The 23,537-nt window shown below is 37.4% G+C and overlaps 2 protein-coding genes across 2 annotated transcripts; one reads left to right on the forward strand and one right to left on the reverse strand.

The window, feature by feature from the left end:
• Positions 1 to 248: 248 nt before the first annotated feature.
• LOC102805863 (glutathione synthetase-like) lies at positions 249 to 9,237 on the forward strand. Its single transcript, XM_085500782.1, has 10 exons — positions 249 to 520; positions 1,365 to 1,443; positions 2,067 to 2,221; positions 2,427 to 2,543; positions 3,326 to 3,487; positions 3,925 to 3,994; positions 4,176 to 4,379; positions 6,297 to 6,378; positions 7,928 to 8,117; positions 8,673 to 9,237. The coding sequence occupies exons 1-10, from the start codon at positions 249 to 251 to the stop codon at positions 8,794 to 8,796; spliced, it is 1,455 nt and encodes a 484-aa protein (XP_085356908.1). The 3' UTR covers positions 8,797 to 9,237.
• A 9,158-nt stretch (positions 9,238 to 18,395) lies between these two features.
• Positions 18,396 to 18,950, reverse strand: LOC146741850 (uncharacterized). Its single transcript, XM_085500605.1, has one exon. It carries the CDS (start codon positions 18,948 to 18,950, stop codon positions 18,396 to 18,398), a length of 555 nt encoding a protein of 184 aa, XP_085356731.1.
• Positions 18,951 to 23,537: the final 4,587 nt, after the last annotated feature.

Here is a 23,537-nt window from a genome sequence, read left to right on the forward strand (position 1 = left end):
GTTATTTGGTTTCAAAGTAATATTTGCATTTGCGACTTTAGTAACTAATTGTTTCTCCATGTCGCAACAATGGTCTGTCGGTCTACTGAGCCGTCATTAAAATTACAACCAACGCCCCTCACGTATTATATTATCTTTATGTCTCTCATAGTTAATATACGAAACCACAATGTAATTACGAAATCTCATTTTATTGCTCAGATTGATACCGATCCCCGCTGCTTTGCTTGGTCACGCCAGTTATTATGATGGAGCCGTGTATCTCGTTACCATTGGAGAAATCACTCCTAGATGACGTAGTCGCTCAGAGTAAAGACTTTGCTAATGTACATGGAATAGTAATGAGAAGACGAGAGACACCTCTCTCATCAGATGTTGTATGCTTCACGCCACATACCCTAGTGCCATCTCCTGTGCCAAAGAAATTATTTTATCAATCCTTTGATGTACAAAATGATTTCCATTTATTGATGCATGGTATCAGTCGTGACTACCAATTTCTCAAGTCAGTACTATCCAGGTAAATACACTATTCATATAAGTTCCGCCCTCTACGACGAAGTGTTTCATGACGTAAATACGTGATTCGTAGTTTCCGAACAATACATAATGATTTCACAAATAAGAGTCATTGTTTTCGCCCACCTACGTCATAATGACGTCACAGAAGCGCTTCGTATAAATTCACGTGTAATAATCTGTGCTTCCATTTTTGTTATCATGTGTGTTGTTATACTTGATATGTGACGATTTATTAAAACGGCAGATGTACAGAGGAAGGAAAGAAATAGTAGATCATCGTCTTACTGATACCAACTGTACACTCCCTCAGCAATTACACTTGGCATCGTCCAGGCAGTACGACTGTAAATCATTATATAGACTGTAACTGCCACGGCTGTATTCATAATAGCTACTGTAAACATTCGTATTCACATGTTAATCTTGGTACAATGCGGATACTTACATCATGAATACCTAATATAAAATAAATGTCGGTTTTAATGATACACTGGTGAAATGCACATTGAGTGGCAATTCTACCATTTATGAAGTATATATATATATATATTGAGGGGGTTTCATGATTCTCGAAAAAAAAACTTCCGAAAGTCTTCCGTAATCATGGTAGATCGGAATTGTATTTTGTATGAAACGAGTAATACTGTGAACGTAAACAGGGCGTTAAAAACTAAAAATATGCAGCTATGTGTCAACATTGAATGTGAAATACAAAAAAATTACGTTCCGTTTTCTAGACATACACGAAGATGTTTTTTTTCCACCTGACTGTATAAAACACAATGGTTGCGGCAATGCTATACACACAATATTACCATGTTTGTTTGTTTATTTATTTACAGTTCAATGCAACATGATGAGTTCCAGAAGAAACTGTTTGACATTTACGAAGAAGTTTATATCAATAATATACCATGTCAGGTATGCCGCAAAGAAAATTATTCTGATAAACGATATTCATGATCAATCTGATTAAAATCCGATATAGTTATGAGGCTCCAATTTATTATTATTTTTTTTTGTTAGACGTAGTTAGAGGCGACTGGGACACGATTTACTAAGAACTGATTAACGGTAAGAAAAAACAAAAAATCGACATATTCAAACTAAAATACAAATAAATATAATATAAAGGGTCATAAAAAAACCCAGATTTTAATCAGATTGATTCATGATATACTGATATATATATATATACACAGTTTACTGTAATCATAAATTACATAATTCACAGCATTCAATGATGTGTGAAACATGCAAGTGATCTTTACAGCAATGCACTCTACATTGAAGCGGGAGAGTCGTCACCTGTGCACGCCAGGGAATTGAGTCCCCCAAGCTACGATAACAACACACGCTAAAAACGCAAAGGCTCATGGGTAGACGATTGTTGGTAGACAATGACACGCTATGGCCATCTGACGCATGCGCACGTGACGACTCCCTCGCTTTAATTACTTACCACCAATACAACCAGTGCACCATATCTTAAGTCATTTCAAATACAGTGGTTTCTTATGTTCTTTCATGTTCTTTCAATGCAGTCCATTATGTTGGGAATGCTACGATGTGACTATATGTTTGATTGCACTGGTGGAACGGACATATCAACAGACAAAATACAACTGAAACAAGTTGAAGTAAATACCATTGCCAGTGGTTTGGCAGGACTTGGAACCCAGTGTACTCGTCTTCATAGGTCAGTAACACTGGGTGTTAAGTATTCTATGTTACATGGCAATTATAAAGGCGTTCGAACAATAGCAAACCCATTAGCTACCAGCAATTCGTGTCCACTGAAGGAATAAGAACCCCCCAACCCACACAAGCATGGGGATGTAATCGCCACCAGACTGCTTTAAATATCACAATTAAATACCCTAATTATTGTTTGTTTGTTTTAGGTTTAATCTGGAAAATCTCGGAAAATCGGAAATTGCAAGTAGTTTACCAGAAAGTAAAGCCGTGGGTAAAATGGCTGAAGGCTTTGTCGAAGCTTGGAAACTGTATGGCAACAACAAGTAAGTTTGTACTTGTATTTGCAGACCATGTGATCGTACATGACGTCATGGCACACAATATCATGTAAAAGCTGGTACTGACGATGCACTTACATTGTACAAAAGTATGTGTAGGTACCCAACATCTAACATGACTTTGCAGGTGGTAGCAGTTGGAAATTCAGTACCCACTACACCAACCGCACTGTTTGGCCAGTTTTAAGAAGGCACCCTCAGAGACTAGATGATTATGTACGGCCGAAGCAGTGGGATGCGCGAACAACGCCGTCACATATATCGTCTACCCAATTATCTATTTTAGAGGAATGAACAGGATTTATTTGTAATGCGTTAATGCTAATTATTCATATTCTTAAATTTTTCAGTACTTTAAATATGAGTCTGGTTTTATGACACTCATAAGGAATTGGTCTGTGCTTTAAGTTATGATTTGTCAATGCTGCCCTAATTCTACCGCTCAAAAAATACCACCAAAAATCCCTTATATACAGCGTAATGTATGTCTAATGTTTATTTTTGTTGTGATCCATATAATATAATCCACCATCTATGCGCTTTCCCGTTGTCTATGGCGCCTTTACATCATGTACATCGGTTGATTTACAGGTATTTTGTACTTATTTCGTTCACGAAAGAAGTACAGGGAACAAAGATTTATTTGTCCTCCACAGCTAATAACACTGCCAAACTGTTTTCTGTAGTGATGTCGGAAACCCAAGAAATCGCATGTATTCTATATATATATTATATATGCTTAATACATTTTGTTGATTTATCTTCAGAGCCGCCATCTTGTTTCTCATTGAAGAAGTGTCGTGGAATATCATGGACCAAAGATGGTTGGAATATGAAATTCGAAATCTCGATAAATCTATTCCGATTATAAGAAGATTGTTCAAAGACGTTGTTGAAAGAGCTAAAATAGAAGACAATAAACTTATCATGTGAGCATTGGTTTAAACAGATTTGAGTTGTCAAAGTGGCGTGCACTTTCCAATGTGATCAGCGAATCACCGCCTGATTCAATGCATAATATTATACTTTTATAACACTACTATAACGCCGACTATATTTCCTGCGATTATTACTTCAACTTTCACACCATATATTTACTTCGGTTTACGCATGTCCATTAGATCACTTTAAGTTCGCATTCATTGAACGCTTTTTGAAATCGTCTATATATTAGGTTGTTGACGCTTGTTGTGTACAAGTACTGAGGCGCTTTGCAGTGGTCGCCCGTTTTCCTACGTTGCGTTTTTATATGTTCGTAAATTCACTGACTTTCTATGACAACCAATATAGTAATGGGATTACCTGATCATATGATTGCCTGATGTATTATTAAATCCACTTTGTTTGTATTTTTTCAATTCAACAGAGATAAATACGAAATAGCAATAGTGTATTATAGGTATGGGTATTCACCTGAACATTACCCAACAGAAAAGGTATGGCACATGTACCTTAATTTCATGTTTAGATTGTTTCCGGGATTGTCGCAGATGATACCGACAATCAAAACAGAATCACATATACTGAATCCAATATCGTATTGTGTTTAATAAATTTACCAAATTAATGAAAACTGACAATTGTTCGAATTGTGCTGTGATTTGTTGTTTATCATAGGAGTGGGAAGCACGTCTCATGGTTGAGAAATCTCAGGCTATCAAATGTCCACCCATAAGTTATCACTTAGCGGGTTCTAAAAAGATTCAACAGGAATTATCTAGAGCTGGCGCCGTTGAAAGATTTCAAAAATATTTCCCTGATGGAGAGGTCGCCGTTAAGCGAATTAGAAACACATTTGCTGGACTTTATACACTCGACATGGTAAGCTAAAGGTATTTCTTATTTCCAGCCATTGCTAGGTTTTTGTACACTCGATATTGTAAAAGAAAAGAAAATTTTCACCATATCACATATTCCCACAATGTCAAGCACAAACAAATATATGCTTGGTGTTTATACGTATTGATAAACAGAAAAGAAATAGTCCAATTATCTATTTCCATCCTGCCTACTTGTGTGTATAATTTAAACTTGATATATTAGTATCTTACATAGTTTATGCATACTATTCTAGCAATCTATCCCCACTATTGCAAATAAGTGAACAAATTATATGTTTCAAGGAGATAAGAGTTACGTACAAATATTTGAAATATTTCACGAAGCACCAAACTTTAGATTTTAGAGCATATTTATATGGGCTAAGTCATATGCAGATGTGTCGACCCAAATAGACAAATCTGTATATCGACCGAGGCTGGGGTCAATATTTGTATTATTATACCGAATGAAATTTGTTTTGTAAAAGACGGCATTTAAATATCTCTCCTGCCCATGTTTTCAATGACTACATCGAGAATGTTCTCCATTCACAAGTTGCGGTTGCATCACACTTTGTATGGATTTATATTTCATAATCCCTTCCAAAATTTCTGTCACATTTAAGATTTTACAGCAAGTCTCAGAAGTATTGGGGCAGCCAATTGGCAAACTCGCTAGCGAATTGGCTAACTGCTTGGGTTTTGACTAAACGGTTGGCTTTCGAATCTTGCTGGCGCCGGTTTGTGATCGCGTCCACTCTTGGCGAGTCTATATTGCATTAGGGGACATGCAATGTTTTTACGCATCCTCATGTCTGGATTCCCCTGAATGATTTGAGCCAGAAAATGGCCACAGTCAGCTGGCGTGTACAGATATTTATTATATGAGGTTAACTTTCTTGAACACTGCTTGACACTAAATAGACAAGTTGAGAAACAGTTTCCTACAAGTCAGGGAGAAAATAACAAACTTTCACACTCAAACGATCTGTTGGGGTAATATTAAGCCAACCGCTGAAAACATCGACCTCATTCGTCGTTTTTGTGTGGACACGGAAGAGCATAGAACACTTTCCCTGGTATATTTGAAAGCGAAATCGCCATCCAACTGTAAGACCGTTGCCGAATAGCTCCTAAAATATGAGGATCGTCCCCATACTGTTATATAGATTCGCCTTAAGTGGGTGTGACCACAAGACGACGGCAGCGAGATTCGAAAGCCAACCGTTTAGTCAAAACCCAAGCAGTTAGCCAATTCGCTAGCGAGTTTGCAAATTGGCTGCCCCAATACTTCTGAGACTTGCTGTAGGAGTTATCAACTGGCTACGAACGACTGTCTGGCATCGATAAACATTAACGGTGAATCATCATTTTTTTAAAATCTATATTAACGCCTACACAAGCGCAGAAGCCTAATACGACGTCTTTGACCGCTGAGAAGTCAATACGCGAATATACTGACCGCCAAATGCGCAAAGCCGATTGGCTGATAGAGCTATGAGATATAATGATATAAAATGCCTCGTCAATAAAAAGATGCAATAATTATGTTTTAGGAATTGTAAAAAAAAACAACAAAAACAAATACAAGCAATATATATTCACATTTTGACCTTCATCAGCTGTCAATCATACAGGTCATTGGTATAGATTTTATCGTACTATGACCTATGTATATGTGTAAATGTACTGTTATCTGTCAATGTACTTTGTTAAAACCCGTATACGATTAGTGATCAGTGCTTCTAATCTTTTATATGATTAAAATAGTAATTATTACGTCACTTTGTGGGATCGCTGTAAAATAGGATTACAGCCAACTTATAGAAACATATGAACACGATGAAACAAGTCACACCTCAGAAAATGCGTCTAGCCATGCCATGACTCACTGTTTATTTTTTCTATATTATTTCAGAATGATGAAGGGTCAGAAACTGTTCAAAAAGCTCTCAAGAACCCAAACATATATGTATTGAAACCACAACGGGAAGGTGGAGGTAAACATATTCAATGCACTTAAATATTACTTTATGTTAATTTATAATAACTAAGGCAACTATGGTAACGACGTCATGTGACTTTATCCCACCAATTACATAATGATGCTCTCCGATTTTTTGCAGAAAACAATTGATTATGACTGATATATGGCGATTGCGACATGTGCTCACATGTGCTCACTCATTTTGAAACACATGCCATCACTTCATATATACCATGGATCCGTGTATGTTTAACTCCGCTTTTATCGAAGACCATACCTGTCGTCGTCCGTCCGTCGTACATTGTCCATCAACTTCTACGACGACTACTTCTCCATCAATCATTAGTCTATTCATACAACACCTTCCTGGGATGGTGCTCTGTCAGATTTGTTCATTTCATGACATCACATGTAAACCTCTATTTTTTTGGAAATATTTTTGTCATTTATGGTTAAAAATGATTTTTTCCACAACCGCTTGTCAGATTGCTTTGAAATGTGCCACGAATGTTTTTTACATTGATTACACTCAGAATTATTGTTTTCATGGCATCATTTGCAAGTGTTTATTTTTAGGGCATTTTGAAAAAAACAACATTTGCTTATTTTTAACTTCTTCTTCGAAACCACCTGCCACATTACTTTGAAATTCATAATGTAGACACATGAACTAAGTTCTCACTCAAGTTTGTTCATTTGGTGAAGATATCTCCATTTTTGTGGAAGTTTATTTCGTTATTATTTATTTTTTTTATTTTTGCCATATGTTATATATGGGCTATGTATAATGTATGGACTCCAGTAGATAACTGTATCAGTTGGAAGCTAGGATTTCTCAGTACATATTGTCTTTAAACATGAACTGGATGGGCCAATGTTTTCCAGAAATGTTCAAGTTCAGATCAAGGTCATTTCAAGGTTTATACGTTTTGCTGCTTTTATATGGGTGATACTGAACAGTGAGGGGGGTGGGACTAAAACACCCCCCCCAGAAGGCTGAGTCGGGGTCATCTCAAAGCTCCAGGTCAGGGTCATCTCAAGGCCCCCTGGTCAGGGTCATTTCAAGGTCACATGCTGATTGCATGTGTATCGGGGGTCAGGAGGTCACACCTTACTCAGAATCTGTCAAGAAAAGGTCTAGGTCGTCTCAGAGGGAATGTTCTACACGGGTCAATTCACGGATGAATTTCCATTCACTTTTTTGAAATTCTCTCATTCACAATAACTTTGTCATTCTCAATTCAGTCACATGTACAGTAACCAAATAATGCAAAACTATATTCTGGTAATAGTGACAACAACTTTATGTTTCAGCTTCAATTTCCTGTACAACCACATCATCAATTATCTATGCATTACATACACAAATATGTTTCCTCTTCTGGGATATGCCCTTCCAGTGACCATTACCACATTTGTGTTATTGGATGGTAACCTTTCGTTTAACGGTGGGTTTGGACAGTTCTTTGTAGTTACTAGCTATTGGAAATGTGTTAATTAGAGATATGCTTAATACACTATTGACATGCAATTGCAAATATATCTTTATCTTCTATGAATAGGTAATAACCTATTTGGCGAGGACATTAAGACCAAGCTGGAACAGATCGGTGAAGACAAAAGCCGAGCTGGGTACATCTTGATGGACAAAATTGAACCACTTGTAGTTACTAACTATACAGTGCAAAGTGAGAAGGACGTTGAAATCCGAAAAATGGTCAGCGAAATTGGAATATTTGGTGCAATTATCAGGTAAGAAATGTGTGATGTGAATTGAAGTATTAAACATTATTATACATCTGTCACTGTAACGCCATAAGACACACGTGCCATAATTTCGGGGGTACTTTGATCTTATCATATAAGCAAATGCGAATTCCAAATATGGAATGATTACGCATGTAAGCGCCCTCTAATAATAAAAACAAACATTGCTGCCACCAGAGATTGACCGGATTCTACACAAAGGAGTTCGCTGATTCTGTTCTAAACTTTTTGGATTTCAGCATTCCCATGATGTATTCTTGGAAGGCCGTCGCATCGATCTCCGCTGTACTGCATACTTTGGGGGTATTCTCGTAATAACCTCATATTAACACATAATCACATCGTGTTACTTTGGTGGAAACTTTTGATCAGAGTTTGAATATCAAGCTATAATAATGAATAGTTTGTATTACAATATCACGAATATTTTTGAAACATTTATGATTTGTGACCAAAAAATATTCTAACTGATACTAAAGGAGCAAATTATCCAATCACCAAATGAATGAATTGTTAACTCACGTTGTTTTTATGTTTCAGTAATGGTGAAAATGTACCCTTCAATTCTACATGCGGCCATATTTTAAGAACTAAGACAGTATCGTCCAATGAGGGAAGTTTTGCTGGCGGGAGTGCTGTTATAGATAGTCCATTCCTTGTGTAGTTATTGTTTTGTCGTTACTTTTTAATGGTCTAAGCTTTAATTTAATTTAACATTCAAAAAAGTAAAGTGAAACATTTACAAGACTTCGCTGTTGTATGCATTCCGATCCATAGTCATGTTGAATAATCTTAAAGCGGGAGGGTCGTCACCAAGCAGCGATAACAACACATGCTAACAATGCAAAAGCTCATGGGTAGACGCTTGTTTGTAAACAATGACACGCTATGGCCATCTTGCGCATGCGCAGATGACGACTCCCGCTTTAACATACTTGTCGTTATCCATTTTCTGTGTTTTTCTACTAGTTATGTCAGATTGTATATAATGTTTATACTTTGCTAACCAATCATGATCTATGAATACATTATTTCCGAATACAACTTTTAATCTGAACGCCAAATGAAAGAATAATTGTTTGCAGTAAAATCATATGTACATCGAGTAAATCAAATGTCTCCTTTTTTTTGCTGACCATATTACACAGCATGATAGGACAAGCGTTTTCTACTATAAATTTTCACATATAAATCAATTTTATATGTGCTGGTGAGCGCTTATAAATTTACAAAATTACTTATAATTAAGCCTGTTTTATGAAAATTCCAGATTTCAAATTGTAGGGGAGCTCATTCCCACTAGGAGTGTTCAATTATTAGTTATTGCGAGAACAATGCTCTGTGTATGCAGATTGTCATATAAGTATATTCTGACAGTGATAAAGTAAACATTATGTCTCTGTCTGCAAAAATAAATCTAAAACGGAAAAAAAAGATCCATATAATAAATCTACAACGGATCAGCATCTAGAGGATTCTGTCTTAACTTAAGGGACAGCTGTATTCATTCATTATTCATCATTCATTGTGAGAATTTGCTGTTTCCATGAATTTGTACAATATTTATAAATGTTTTACGAAACGTCTAGACAATTCACAATGTGTTTAGAATGCATGGCAGTAAATTGGCCAATGTGAATGTGAATGAAGCGCGATGATCTTCCGAGATGAATGTTTTATAATGCCCGGATAAACAACAGATCGTCATTAAGTACACCTTAACAGTCAAAAATAAAGACTAATTTCTCTGTTATGATGAGCGAATTGGTTTTAAAATGCGATTGCTTTACGTGTTTGCGTGGTCCTAGCACTTTATGGTTACGGTAGCTGATTTACATCAAACGCAGTTGACAACATAATATATTATGACTTGATTGCGATGAGGCGGTAAAGTGATTTACCGTTTGAGACTGATGGCCATTATCACACACTTAACTGCCACCGATTGACCGACGGTTGAAAAGATCTTTGAGCACATTTGTTTTGATTTCATTTCAAGACTATATTCCGATCGGCATCCACAGCATATCGATATCGATTATTTTTGAATAGTCACCTCTAGACTCATTTTTTGGATTGCGACGCTGCGTTTTATTGAGGTTTATATTTTTTAGTGTTTCGCATGTTCGGGCTCTAAGCCGAATGAACAAAAGACATGCCTGGAAGAAGGGACAGAAGTAGTGAGAAGATTCAGAAAGTGATTGAAAATGATGAAAAAGTTGTCTGCAAGTTGGACAATGGAAACTTGTATGTATTGTGGAATAATTTGATTGAAAGTTTGCAATGTTGGTCGAGGAGATTGTTTATAAAAAAGTAGTATATATTGGAAATTCAAAGTCCTTGAAAACAACTCAAACAACTGCCAACAAAATTAAAAATATTTCATTGGAAGACGGAAAGCCAACTCAAAGTATGGAAAGCAGTTTGAATCAACTATAAAGTATTTTCCCAATGTGACAAGGGTTGCTCCCAAAAGTATGTTCTATCAAGCTTTGTAAAACGGTTTGATATGATCACAACAAGGTCGTGAATGTTACTTTAAATGGTCAGTGTTGTTTGAAAAATCGGCAAAAGTTTGTAAACTTTCCAGTCTTTCAAAGCAACTTTCATACAACTTTCCCATCCACCATAGCTTTTCTAGGTTTCCAATATAAGATTTCTAACTTTGCATATGTATTTCACGACATACAGACAACTTAATTAATTGTTTCCTTGTTTCCAACGCCAATTTTCTTGCTGGGCAACGTCTTTGTTGGCTTTCAATCCACTTTCAGAACTTTCATAAAACTTTTCGACCAAAACAGCTTCTCTAACTTTGCAGGTGTCTTTGTTGCCTTCTCAAACCACTTCACAAATGTTCAAACAATTTTGCCTTCCAACTCAACTTTGTGGTTTTCTCAAACCACTTCATGATCTTGATACAACTTTTCCACCTTTCCAAAGCATTGTTTATTTAAATGTTTGTGTGCCAGAGACAATTCCGGACATTGAATGTCACTGTTGTTTGAATGTCACTGTTTAGCAATTGCAAGTGCTAGTGCTGACACATATTCATATATGGCAATACATGACATGATACTCCTATTGAGTCCTTTGCACACTCAACCAGGGTCAGGGTCAACCCCTTTTTGTGTTCAACTTAAGTCCTGCTTTGTGCCGGTCATCGCTATTTGTTGTTGCTAACTGTTTGTTTTTGTGAAAACTATTTCAATATGAAAACCCTAAGTGTGATTTTGGCTTGTTAAAATAGATTTTGTAAAATGCTCTGATTTTGGGGCCTGATCAAGAATCACAGCAGTTTTTTTCGGACCAATCAGTTTCAATTTTGCACCCCCCGTAGCGACTCTAACTAATTTCGGTTGTGTGTCTTTGTCTTTAGCCACGCTTCAGTGAACATCATTTTGTTTTCAATACATTTCTGTTTTCAACTCATTATTTTATATACTCGGCATAATTGTTTGGCCTTCAACTACATGTTTACAACGGCACCAATATCAAGAGGTAAAGCACAGGGAAATACTCAGCCACACATACAGTCTTATACCTTACACGCTGTCTGATGAATTAGTCTTGTAACAAAGAAACATCGCCGACAGTACAGTACAGTACTATATACTGAAATATGTTGACAACTATGCTTGCCTATTCGTTAGTACTGCAGGGACTTTTACGACTCCACCTCAACATGACCAATCAAGTACCAGCGGGGGGAGATGACACTCCTGAAATGTTTTCATATCTCCGAACAGCAGTTACACATTTTACAAATATCGTCAATGCTCAGCAACAACAGTGTCCCCACGCCCGTTGTTGTTTTGTCTTTCGTGAGCAACCATCCAGTTTAATTTATAACCAACAGCAATATGCCAACTCGAACATTTACTCCCAGATTGCTGATAACTTTTTCAAAACAGATCCAACACGTTAAGGTGGTGTCACCAGTAGTACATCGCGACATTATGACAGCTAAGGACGTGAATCTTGTTTGATAATATGGCATTATGGCAGCTAAGAACGATAATCTTGCTAAGGACGTGCTTGATAATTCCTGGTTATACATACCCCAGTCAACGCCATGTTATCATGGGCGACGAAGCACTCAGTTTGAAAAAAAACCTTTTCAGGACAAATAATTAACAAGAGTACTTATTATTTAAAGTTTATCTGTTTACAAACTAGTTATGTGCCTGTTGGCTTACTACGAATATAACCATCAATTTATAGCTAGGGCTTCAGCCTTATTCATAACTATAACATAAAATTTGATTAGTCACACAACGATTAAATGCTCTACATTTCTATTTTCACCAAAGCAACATTCAATGCTTGTAATGTATGTAACAGCATGGCACATTCTACCGGTCCATGTCGTTAAGCATGCATCATGTTCAAAACGACCAGATCAGGGTGTTCAGATTCCTCTGTACAGCATGCTATCCATGACAGGAATTTAACATAATGGAAAGAAATCCATAATAACTTTAATTCCACTGGTTGCAAACAAATCCAGCTGCCAGTATTCACATATCTGTGCTACACGCCACTTAGGAAACCACAATGCCACACTGGGTAATTTCCAACCACAAGACGCTTTAAAGGCATGACCTTGTTTTACTGCCACCACGCTATTCAATATTGACAATTTGGGCAAAGACCCTCTTCGCATCCTGACACTGTTTTCATGAACTATTTGCTTTCTAAAGTCAATGACGGTTTTCATACAGGGGCAGGTACTCCTGACACGCCGTCTTTTCTATTACAACCTTCTCTCTGCTCATAGGCAACCAGACATTATTTTAAAACAGCTGAAGTTAAGCAGGGCTACCTTGTTGGTTCATTTCTTTTGTTTACCGTTGCTGTCCTATCAGTGTGGTTGATAAAATATAATTGATCGTTGACTTGACTGCTTCTCGCGATAACACGAGTATTAACGAATTAATCAACAAGGATGAATATACTCTGTTGTATGTAAGAGTAGACAACACAATAACAGCAAGCCTACAAGCAGGCCATGGTGTCGTACGTTGCATAACAGTCACTGTGGATGCATTTAAGCTTCTACCCATCCATCCAACTCTTTGGCATTTATATGGTATTATTTGGCAGAACAATTTTTATTTCCTTGTTGGCCCTGCTGTTGGGTCTTAATCTAGTCCAAAAATGTTAATTCTCATTTTTGGCTGCTTAGTAATCCCATTAGCCCTATTGGAATTTCTTGGTGTTTTTGTGTGTGTTACACTTGGAGGCCTGTCTGCTAATGGTTAAATTCAATCGCCTTCTTTATATGCTCAATGAAATACTTCTCTGCAAATCCTGCACCAAACGCCAGCTACTGAGTCTGCTTGGACACTTCAATTTCACTTGTAGTTGATCAGGGTCGCACTTTCATGTCACGACTTGACTTATCAAACTTCCCAAAGGCATTCAGAAACTTCACCACCATGTTAGCGTTTTGTCTGAAAGTAAACAGGATATTTGTATGTGAGAGGAATTTCTTTCTTTGTAGAATGGCATCTCACTATTCCATGACAGGCAACTTTGGCTGGCTGCTTACTGCTAGATATGCAGTTATTTACAGATAACGTCACGTCAGTCATGGTGGGAATTTCCATGGATACTGGTTCCATGAACGACGGGCTACAAACCTTACACTCGAACACAACACTGTCTATTGCACTCCAGGAACTATATCTGATTGTCAGCACCCTTTATTCTATGTTTTAGTCATATTACCTCAAACCCTGCAAATAGAAGTGTGCACGAAATCATGGGAAGAAACGATATGCATTGCCGTGTGATAACTGTGGTAAAGGTGATTGACAGGTCATACTTGTTTTCAACTTTGGAAGAACAATTAGAATCTACCAGGTATGTTTATGATCTACTGAGTTGCCTACGTGACTCGGCTGCTAGCAAGATCACATTCTGATTGGCTCATGTGGAAACCCAGGTGGTGTCCCTGAATATGGGCCATTTATGCCTATAAACTGGACAGACTGAGGACAGTTGGGGTCCATCATTTCTACTGTGTATCCTGTGTGCAATATTAAAATAATAGCTGCTGCAATATTGTGAGATAAGTTATACAGGATTCAACCATCACTCCGTGAGACTTGTATGAACTGCTCTGCGATCTCCTGCTTTTAGCGATGCCCTCCAGAATAACAGCGTTTCTCTGCAAGCAAGACTCCTGTATTTCTTTGTTGTTGCAGAAGACATCGACTGTCATCCACTTCTACATCCTGGAACTGTGAGTTATCACCATTGCACACTTCCCTAGGCTATCCCCTATTAGTGACTTTATTCATTGTGTTTTTCTGTGCTCTATTTCTTGGAATTATTTTGAGAGGTATTAAAGCCGGGAGCTTTATTGTCTAATGTATTGTCTACCCCATTCTAGTAGGGAAAGTACTCTCTGTCCAGGGTGAGTTCTGTGGGTGCCCTCGCATTAGCAATAAGCAGGTCTTACACTGTGACACTGATCATCTAGTTGTATTGCTTTGGGGAGGGGGTCTTCCATGGACCCGAAAGAGTATCCTGTTCCAATTGTTCTACAACTGTTCATCAATATAGGTCACTCTAAATCCACTATAAAACTAATGCAACGTTTAATGATTACCGCTGCATTCCACAGCTTCATGTTTTCTGCTACTCATATCTCATTATATACTTAAACCAGGCAGGTCAAAGGGCACCACTTTGGATACGGACAGTTAGTTCTTATGTGACAGGCGTGTGTGCATGGTTGCGTTTTGTAGGCATATTCTAGATCACATGCCCAGTAACTTCTGAAGACATTCTTGTTCACTTCGCACACAGTGTGCCACACATTTGCATCTCAAATTCAGCACTACCGAGGTTCTACTAGCAGGAATTCACAAATATTATCTACTCAACGGGCACCCAAATCCACTCATTACTAGTCATGGACAGAATTTACTTCGCCTCCAATACGTCCTAATATTAGGGACATTACTATCCTAGTTAATGCACACTTAGTTGATGTCCTAGTGGTAACCATCAAATTACCAAATACAACTGGTTCCATCACTAATTAGATCTATGACTCTATGAGGGTGTAATTATCGTCTTATTAAACGTTATCTCAGGTACACGGGATCGTTGCTTTTCGACAAAGCAAAGCCTGCCGAGAACTCCCCAAGACTCTCCTTGCTTCGTAGAAAACCGCCAAATTCTGTCTGCCTCGTGTGCCCCCCTCCCACGACAGACTAAGACTAGCTTTATTCACTTCTCAAAACTTTAACCTATCACATGGAAGTTTAAGAGCTCGAAGTGTGGCCTACACATATTCCACTCGCATGACGCCAATCACACAAAGTACTTAAAAACGTCATATATATATATATATATTTGATTAATTGTCCGCTATATTAAGAGACTACACATACCAAACTGTCGGGATGGCGACATTTATATTGTAATTAGTTCCAAACACTGACTAGAGTTCCATCCAGGACCTTGTATAAACCTTAAATGATGACAAGTTATGGAACAGTGTTGAATGACGTCAATCAGCTATGTCTATATTTCACATGAAACACTGTACTCTGATACAGTACTGGGTTAGCTGTGTCTAAACTAAGGTTCATAATGGCGGTTGATTCATTTGATACAAAATGACTTCCTGGTTTATCGTCGCTGTAAACTTTTATATTCTTAAATGCAATCAATTGATTTAAACAATGCGATTAAGCCGAACGTCGAACATATTCATATTATAATTTAATATAATGAACACGTTCGATGATCAAAACCAACTAATTATATAATTTCTGCTAAAATATCGAAAGTAGAGGTCATTGACAGGTGTATACTGTGCAGATATATACTGTATATACAAAATATAATTAATATTCGTCTGAAATACTGATTCTGAAACCAATAACCGTACCGTCGATATCAAACAATCGCCGGTTATTACTTGATATGAAGTACGATTAAAATTCAACAATCATTCTGCAAAGGGCTGTAGAAGTTTCAGTTAATGAAAAAATAAAATTAGATAAATATGACTTCGCCAATGAATATATTTTTTAATTCCAGTTCGCTTAATTATATCTTTCGTTTGTCGTAATTACCATACTCACACTGTGGCTGGGGTACCAAGACTCGTATGTTCCTGTTAACTCACATGACTGATCAAAATATGAATATTTACATATTTTATATACAGTTACAATCAATAGCGAGGTAGTTTCTGTAGCTCGGACCTTCAAGTTTTCAAGAGGGTGTGCTGTTTTGTACGTTGGTAGCAAAACTATAACATGTATCACGGCCGACGCCCACCCCAAACAAGAAAGATCACCCAGTCGCTGCCATACTATAACATACGGCAGAATCCGTGATGAGAGACGTATCGCTTCAGGTAATTTTGAGGTGGTTTATAAAGCACAGCACGAAGACTGGGGGCAAGTGGCTATTAAAAAAACCATTCAAATAACGTTAATCTCAGATAAGTAAGTAATAATGTTTGAAATCATTTTTATCTTGGTTATTTATGTTGAGCGAATGAATTTGTTTGTGTTAACACTATAATGTGATTATTTAAATTGATATAACGTGTTAATTTATGTTGACAGCACCGGCAACAAAAACACTGTTCAGTGAAAGAAACACCACGGGTCCGAAGGCCGTTGTCATGGTGTTAGCTAATTATACACTGGCAGCTTTAATTCAATTTGAAGTATTGGGCAAGATTAACATAATTTCCTAATTTGCACCATATGTGGTCCATAGCTCTACTCCTAGCAACACATTGAAACTTCCAGACCAGCTATTTCAAAGTTTCCAGCATGAAATTGTGGCCAAGAACACTATGTCTTGTATCACAGTAACTGCAGAATATCACCAGCGGTAACGCGATCACTTATTGGCTACTGGCGCTGTCACTGATTGTTCCTAATTGCATATTTGCTGCTGAGCTAACTTTGTAAATAACACTATAAAAGCATTATATACACTGTCATGTATGTGATTTTTTTTGCAATGACCAGAAATAACATTCCCCATAGCTTGCCTTAAAATAAAAATCACGTTTAAGCTAAAACTTATTTAGAATTAGGCCACACTGACACATAAGATATTATTATAAAATGGGGATGGAAGAAAAAAAATATGATCAGAAAATGTGAGGTAACCAGGTATTTAAAAAAAGTTATTTAATTATTTAGGTATTATGGGTCTTTTAGTTGAAAAAAGTAGTGCTTCTATATCCAACATTGAGTATATTTACATAACGTTTTCCAAAAATAGTAATTAATACCAACTTTTGATAATTAATTTTAGTATATTAAATTTCATTGTTACTTATGGTTCGTTAATTACAAATCATGATAATACCAATAATACAAATCTACATATTACTGAAATGATTGGTATACTTGGTATATAAATAAATAAATTATAGGGAGCATTCAGCCAATTTCAGTTGTATTGTAATATAGTAACCTCTTTTCGTAAAAAACGCCATGTTGAAAAACATTTTCCCATCTCCATCGTACCCAAGCAGGCATTTATACTCAAGACTATTGCATCACACCTAACAATTATTGTGTATAAATAGTTTAATTGGACAACTTATAATTATTGAGCCGCAACACCATTATAAAAGTAAATAACAACTTTCAAAAATATTTTAGAACAAAGCTCCAAACGCTCACACGTCAGGTCTACATTGAAGCACCTGCTGTTGTATTAAGTTTGGTATATTCAAATAAAGCTGGGTGGAGCTGTTTGAAGTTGTTTGCACCTCTATAAATACATGTGTGATAATAAAAAACAACCACAAATTGCGTAAATTCTATTTGTTGTATTGTTTCTCCCCAAAAGTGAATTTTCATTGAATATATTTACAGGGAGCGTTGCGAACTAGAAGATGAAGCAACAAAAATGGTTTGTTCTCTATATATAGTAATACTATTCGGTGTTGTGATTGACCCATTTCACTACTGCCTTGTGCTAGAGTACATGTGCCATGGTTCCATGAAGAAGTTCCAAAGTAAATTTAATAATCCATGGGCAATGAAAATGCGCATGATATAAAATATATTATTAGGAATGAACTACCTCCATGAGACAGCTAAAATTGTACACAGGGATTTGAAGGTGGACAACGTTTAAACTAAAACTGATTTAAACTGATAAACTTCGAAGTCGCTTTCAGGATCATCGGCGTTTTGTAGCCAGAAGAACTTCGTATATTGGCGATCTTTATCTGCAAGGTTGACATTCAAAAACGCTTTTTTAACTAGTCAGTCCAATTTGATGTGTCCGGAAACGAAGCAATATGTCCAGCATATCTTTGGTGATAGCAGGACCGGATTCTAAACAGTCATTGAGGCTGGGTTGATCATGGTACTTAGCGCTACAGTTGTAAACTACTCTAACTGGAGTTGTTGACGACTGTTTTTCAACGGGGTGATGCGGGATAAAATGGCCACGTGAGATATCCTCATCAATTACCTTTTCAATAAACCCTCGGCGTAGTTGCTCTGTTATGACTGAATTGTAGACTTTCCGTAATTCGGGTTTAAGATGTTTTACCATTGCTCTTGTTCTGTTTTTCGCCAGTACATAATTTGTAGGTAGAATGTCACAATTTTCTTTCCATGGTAGGCCGGCTGTGTATTTATTACCATCTCGTTGAATTTTTGTGTCCCGATACTCTTCAAACATTGTGGATTTCAACTTAGAATCTTCGTTGGCAGTTATTCCCATTGTCTCTAAGTCCCAGTACTGTGATATGATGGATTGTTCATGGTCAGTGTCAGCTAATGCTTTCATTATAGTTGTGTTCATTGTAGTCACGTTATTTAAGTGAGGACCAGATAGCAAGTAACCAAGTTTAGAGGATACCGCTGTGGGTCACACACCTCGAACGACGTGATCTTCAACAATTTGCCAATAATGGTCAGCTCCGAGAAGTAGGTCAATGTCAAAACAACCAGATTCGACTAAGGGCGCGATTTTCAGTTTTTGCAGATATTTATGCCGTTGTAGTGTTGGTGCGACGACATTCTGTATTGGTGAACTGATCTTGGGTACTATTAAACATTGTAGTGCAATGTTACCAGAGTTGGTTTTTAGTGTTATCTCAGTTCTTTAGATAGCGCGTACATCTGATTTGTCACGTCCAAAGGCGCCAAGTGTGATGTGTTCTATGCTGCAATCTTCGCTGTTAATCTGAAGTTTGCGAGCAAAGTCTTCTGTGATGAAAGTTCGTTGTGCGCCTTCGTCGAGCAGTATATTTGCGGTTGCACTTGCGTTACTTGTAGATACAGTCGCTGTAGTTGTTTTAAGCAGCACTGGTCCGGAGGCTGGAGTCAATTTTACGTGTGTTACGTCTTCTTTTGTTGACTTGACTGCCCGTTCACTAGCTTTGGAGTGACTGGTCGCTGGCGAACCGCAAATCGATGTGTGGTGTTTCTTACTGCATATTCGACATGAACATTTACTCCAACTTTCATTACTGCGATGATTTGGTCCGAAACAATTGAGACAGAGTTTGTTTCGGAAGACAATGTCCTTACGTTGTTGAGGATCAGTAACTGTTGTACACTTGTTGGGTGTGTGATTTTCCTTACAAAATACGCAGGCTGGTCTCCGTCTTGGCTTCGCATTGATGTGAAAATGTGATGCGCTGGAAAGCGGTGTATCTTCACAGGTGTTGAACTGTTCAAACGTATTGGCGGCTTGGTTCGCATGAATTTCTCGCTGGATGGATTCTCTAAGTTCTTGTATTGTCCATGCCTTGTTACCATGGTTCCTAGATATCTGTGTTTTAAAATTTGTTGGCAATTTTTCGAACACTATCAGCACAAGTAGATCACCGTAATTTTCCTCAGATTTCCCTAGTGATTTAAGACTGCGTATATGCTTTTCGAGCGAGTCATAAAAGGACCGGATACTGTCAGTATTGTTACGTGGGCTTGGTAGGTTCAAAAGGGCGCTCATATGACATGATACAATTTTATGATTTTGACCATACCTGGATTCCAAGAGTTGGAGAGCTTCTTTGTAGTTCGCGTTGGTGAGTTGAAGACCGTCAATGGTACGATGGCTTTTCAAGTATTGACATTTTTGCACGTCTTCAAGCGATGGGTTCTTGTCAACAGCGGCGTTGAAAGCGTCGTAAAATGTCGTCCATTTCAAGGAATCTCCGTCGAATTTCGGTAGTTCGAGCTTGGGAAGATTTACTTGACGATGTATTGACGACGATGGTGAATTTGACGAAGTTTCTGTGGCGGCAGTTGGATTTGGTTGAGACGATATCTTCTCTGCTTTGTTCAAAACCTGCTGGTATCGAGTGAGGTGGAGTTTTACTTGAATATAGTAATCGTCGGCTTCAGTGAATAGTCTTTCGTAGTTTTCTTCCTCGACAAGATCAAGTATATGTTCGTCTAGGTCACGTACCAGTTTGATTCGTTCTTCAATGTATTCGATGGTTGACTGAAGCACTTCGATGTCGGTTTCTTCTAGTTTGTCTTTTTTCGGTGTATCGTCCGCTTTCTGTAACTGTCTGGTTAGCTGCGCTTTGTTAGCACCTCGCTTCTTCGTAAGTTGTTGCAGATTCGTTCTTGGTTCTGTCATCTTGACTTCTTGATATACTAGTGACTGCAACTTTTCGTTGAGTGTTGGTAGGTTCAGCAATGCAACTGGTTCTCGGCACCAAAAATGTGGTAGGGGAAATACATCGGTCGGGAAAGACGATATCACGGAGAGACGTTTGATTGATGGTTGAAAGAACTCTGGTTTATTCTGCAAATGGTCACGCATTATATAGCGCACATGAAAGGTGCCACCAAAACAATACATTGCGCTGACCAGGTGTCAGGAATTAAGTAAATCAATTAACAGAATTACAATAATTAAGATCAAACATAAATAGAGTATAAAGTAAGTATGAACGTAAACATAAACATACAGAGTGACGCTGTCCGCCCAACGGGAAAAATAAACAAAAACAGTTTCCCACACTCAGACGATCGATGAAATAAAAGAGTGTAGTGACGTGCCTAGTAACCTGCTAAATAACGAGATAATTCCGACGTCAAATTCTATTTTGTCCAGCAACAGTGTACAACCGTGCGCCGGTGTCGGTGACGATCACGGTGACCAGCTACACCAGAACGGACATATTTTGCATCTAACTCAACCCCATGCAACAAAAATTTATACTACGTGTTCATTATGGCCCATTCTTCGACGAACAAGTGCATAAGTGACAATATAGTCAAAGACGAGAAAACTGCACAAGAAATTTGCCTTATTTACACGTATCGGCAATGCAAGCTGCCATGCGACTTCCCCTTCTGACGTCACAAGGGGAATTTCTGTATGCAAATGAGAAGCTAATGAGGAGCCTCGTTTTAAAATACACAAAAATAAAGTTGCCGTAGACTGAATTTAAAACACATTGTCTACCATGTTGGTTTCACCAACACTTTCGCTTGCATTCAACAACTCCATGAAAGAGAATACTGGCAATCTCCAAACAGTTCCTTGCAAGAGGTGAATATCTGAAGGAGAACGCTGGTAACATAAATTCCTAAACAATGTCATCACTAATTAAATGTCTATTCTAAAATAGAAATTAATGTTATAATATTGTTTAGCTTTAAATACAATACCATTCACTTTGGGGCTGTAACATTGAGATTATGATGACAATGATGTACAGAGTTCATTTAAACACCCTTAATACAACAACCGTATGTAGGTTTTGCATATATTCTGTCCATATGTGATTAAGATATGGTTTGATATTTGATACAATACGGCTTTTACTCACAGTGCAGAAAGTATTTATTCGTCTATTGTAATATAAGCATGATAGATAGTCACGTGATGGCGGAATGTCTGTTATTTTCATATCAACTGTGATAAATATGGCTCCAAAAATCGGAATGTGTGCTGATCCCTTATATCAAAAACTTGCATTCCATTCATACAAAATAGATCAGAGAGTATGTTTTGCTATGTTTTCCCTCTTTTTCGTACACACAGGTACTGGATTCTCAGCCGCCTGTTAACAGACTCTGGGTGACGTATTTAAGTCCCACTTGTGAACAAGATATACAAATACATGTAGTTCATAAAAATGTGAAATCATCCGTTGCGCTGATTAAATAAATCTGTCTGTTGTTGTCCTAATATAAATACATTTGATAACGTAATTAACCCCACTACCTGAGTACTCTATAGTTTTATTGTTTTCAAATCACACTAAATATTCACCAGCCATAATACGTGAATGTCACAATCAGCCCAAGAAACACAAGTGGGTCACAACGATTCATTCTAGGCCAGTTGCCCCGCTCATGTCCTTTGCCACTCAGCCTGTTGTCTCCCAATTCATACCCCCCGTATGTTGCTACCTGTTGTGTTAAAATTTAATAAATATTTTGAAATAATAACAGTTTTTTGCTGTTGTAAATCTCTCATTCTGACTTGGTTCTTAGAACAGCATAGCCGAGGTAAAGTGACCTGAGTGTCGTTGCGAAATGTTGTAATACAGCCATTCATCGTATTGTATTTTTTTCACTCGTAAAATCTTACCTACAAGATGCTGCGCCTACCACACAAAAACGTAAGATTATTTAAGAATTCATGTGTCGGTATGGTACCAGGTACATAGAATTAAACAGCAAGTTTCATCAGCAATTGAACACAAATCCAACACTACCAAAGAACAGGCATCTTATATCTAAAATTACTCAAACCACAAAAAAATGTGATTCGGCAATTAGGTTACATTAACTTAACAAACAAGAATGCGCTGAAGACAATTGTTTTCGGATACTTGGCAATTCAAGTTCCAATTTTCATTTAGGCACTTTAAAGCGATATAAATAAAACAAAGAAACGCATGCTCCGTGTAGACAAAATGAATCTGTTTAATATTCACTACGACCAGTGTCAATAACATAGTGTTAATCGGTCGGCCTCCGGGCATGCCCGAGGCCAAAATATACATGTCCAGGACAACAATTCAACAGTATTAGTTAGACTTTATCTGTGTTTACTGAAGGTTAAAGACACATGTACTATTAACATATTTCTTTGAATATCTATACATCATGATTATATGCAATATAGAAGATAATATTTGGTAATCGTAGTGCCAAAAAACTATTAAAAATAGCTAGACGTTTCGAGCAATGGCTCATTATCGATAGCATAGAAGAAAACGTTTTACCTGCTATTATTAAATCGTGATTCTATGCAAACGTTTTCCAGAAAGGGATAATTAATTCACACATAGCACTAACTGCTAACTATTTTGCATTTCACACATTTTGAATAAATTCTTTCAATGACTACTGTATATGTGATCACTTCTTTAATAAACATTGACTACTTCTTTACTACGGCTTCAGGTCTTCA

The sequence above is a fragment of the Saccoglossus kowalevskii genome, chromosome 6, assembly GCF_978046115.1.
Source record: "Saccoglossus kowalevskii chromosome 6, keSacKowa6.1, whole genome shotgun sequence".
NCBI classification, from domain to species: Eukaryota; Metazoa; Hemichordata; class Enteropneusta; family Harrimaniidae; genus Saccoglossus; species Saccoglossus kowalevskii.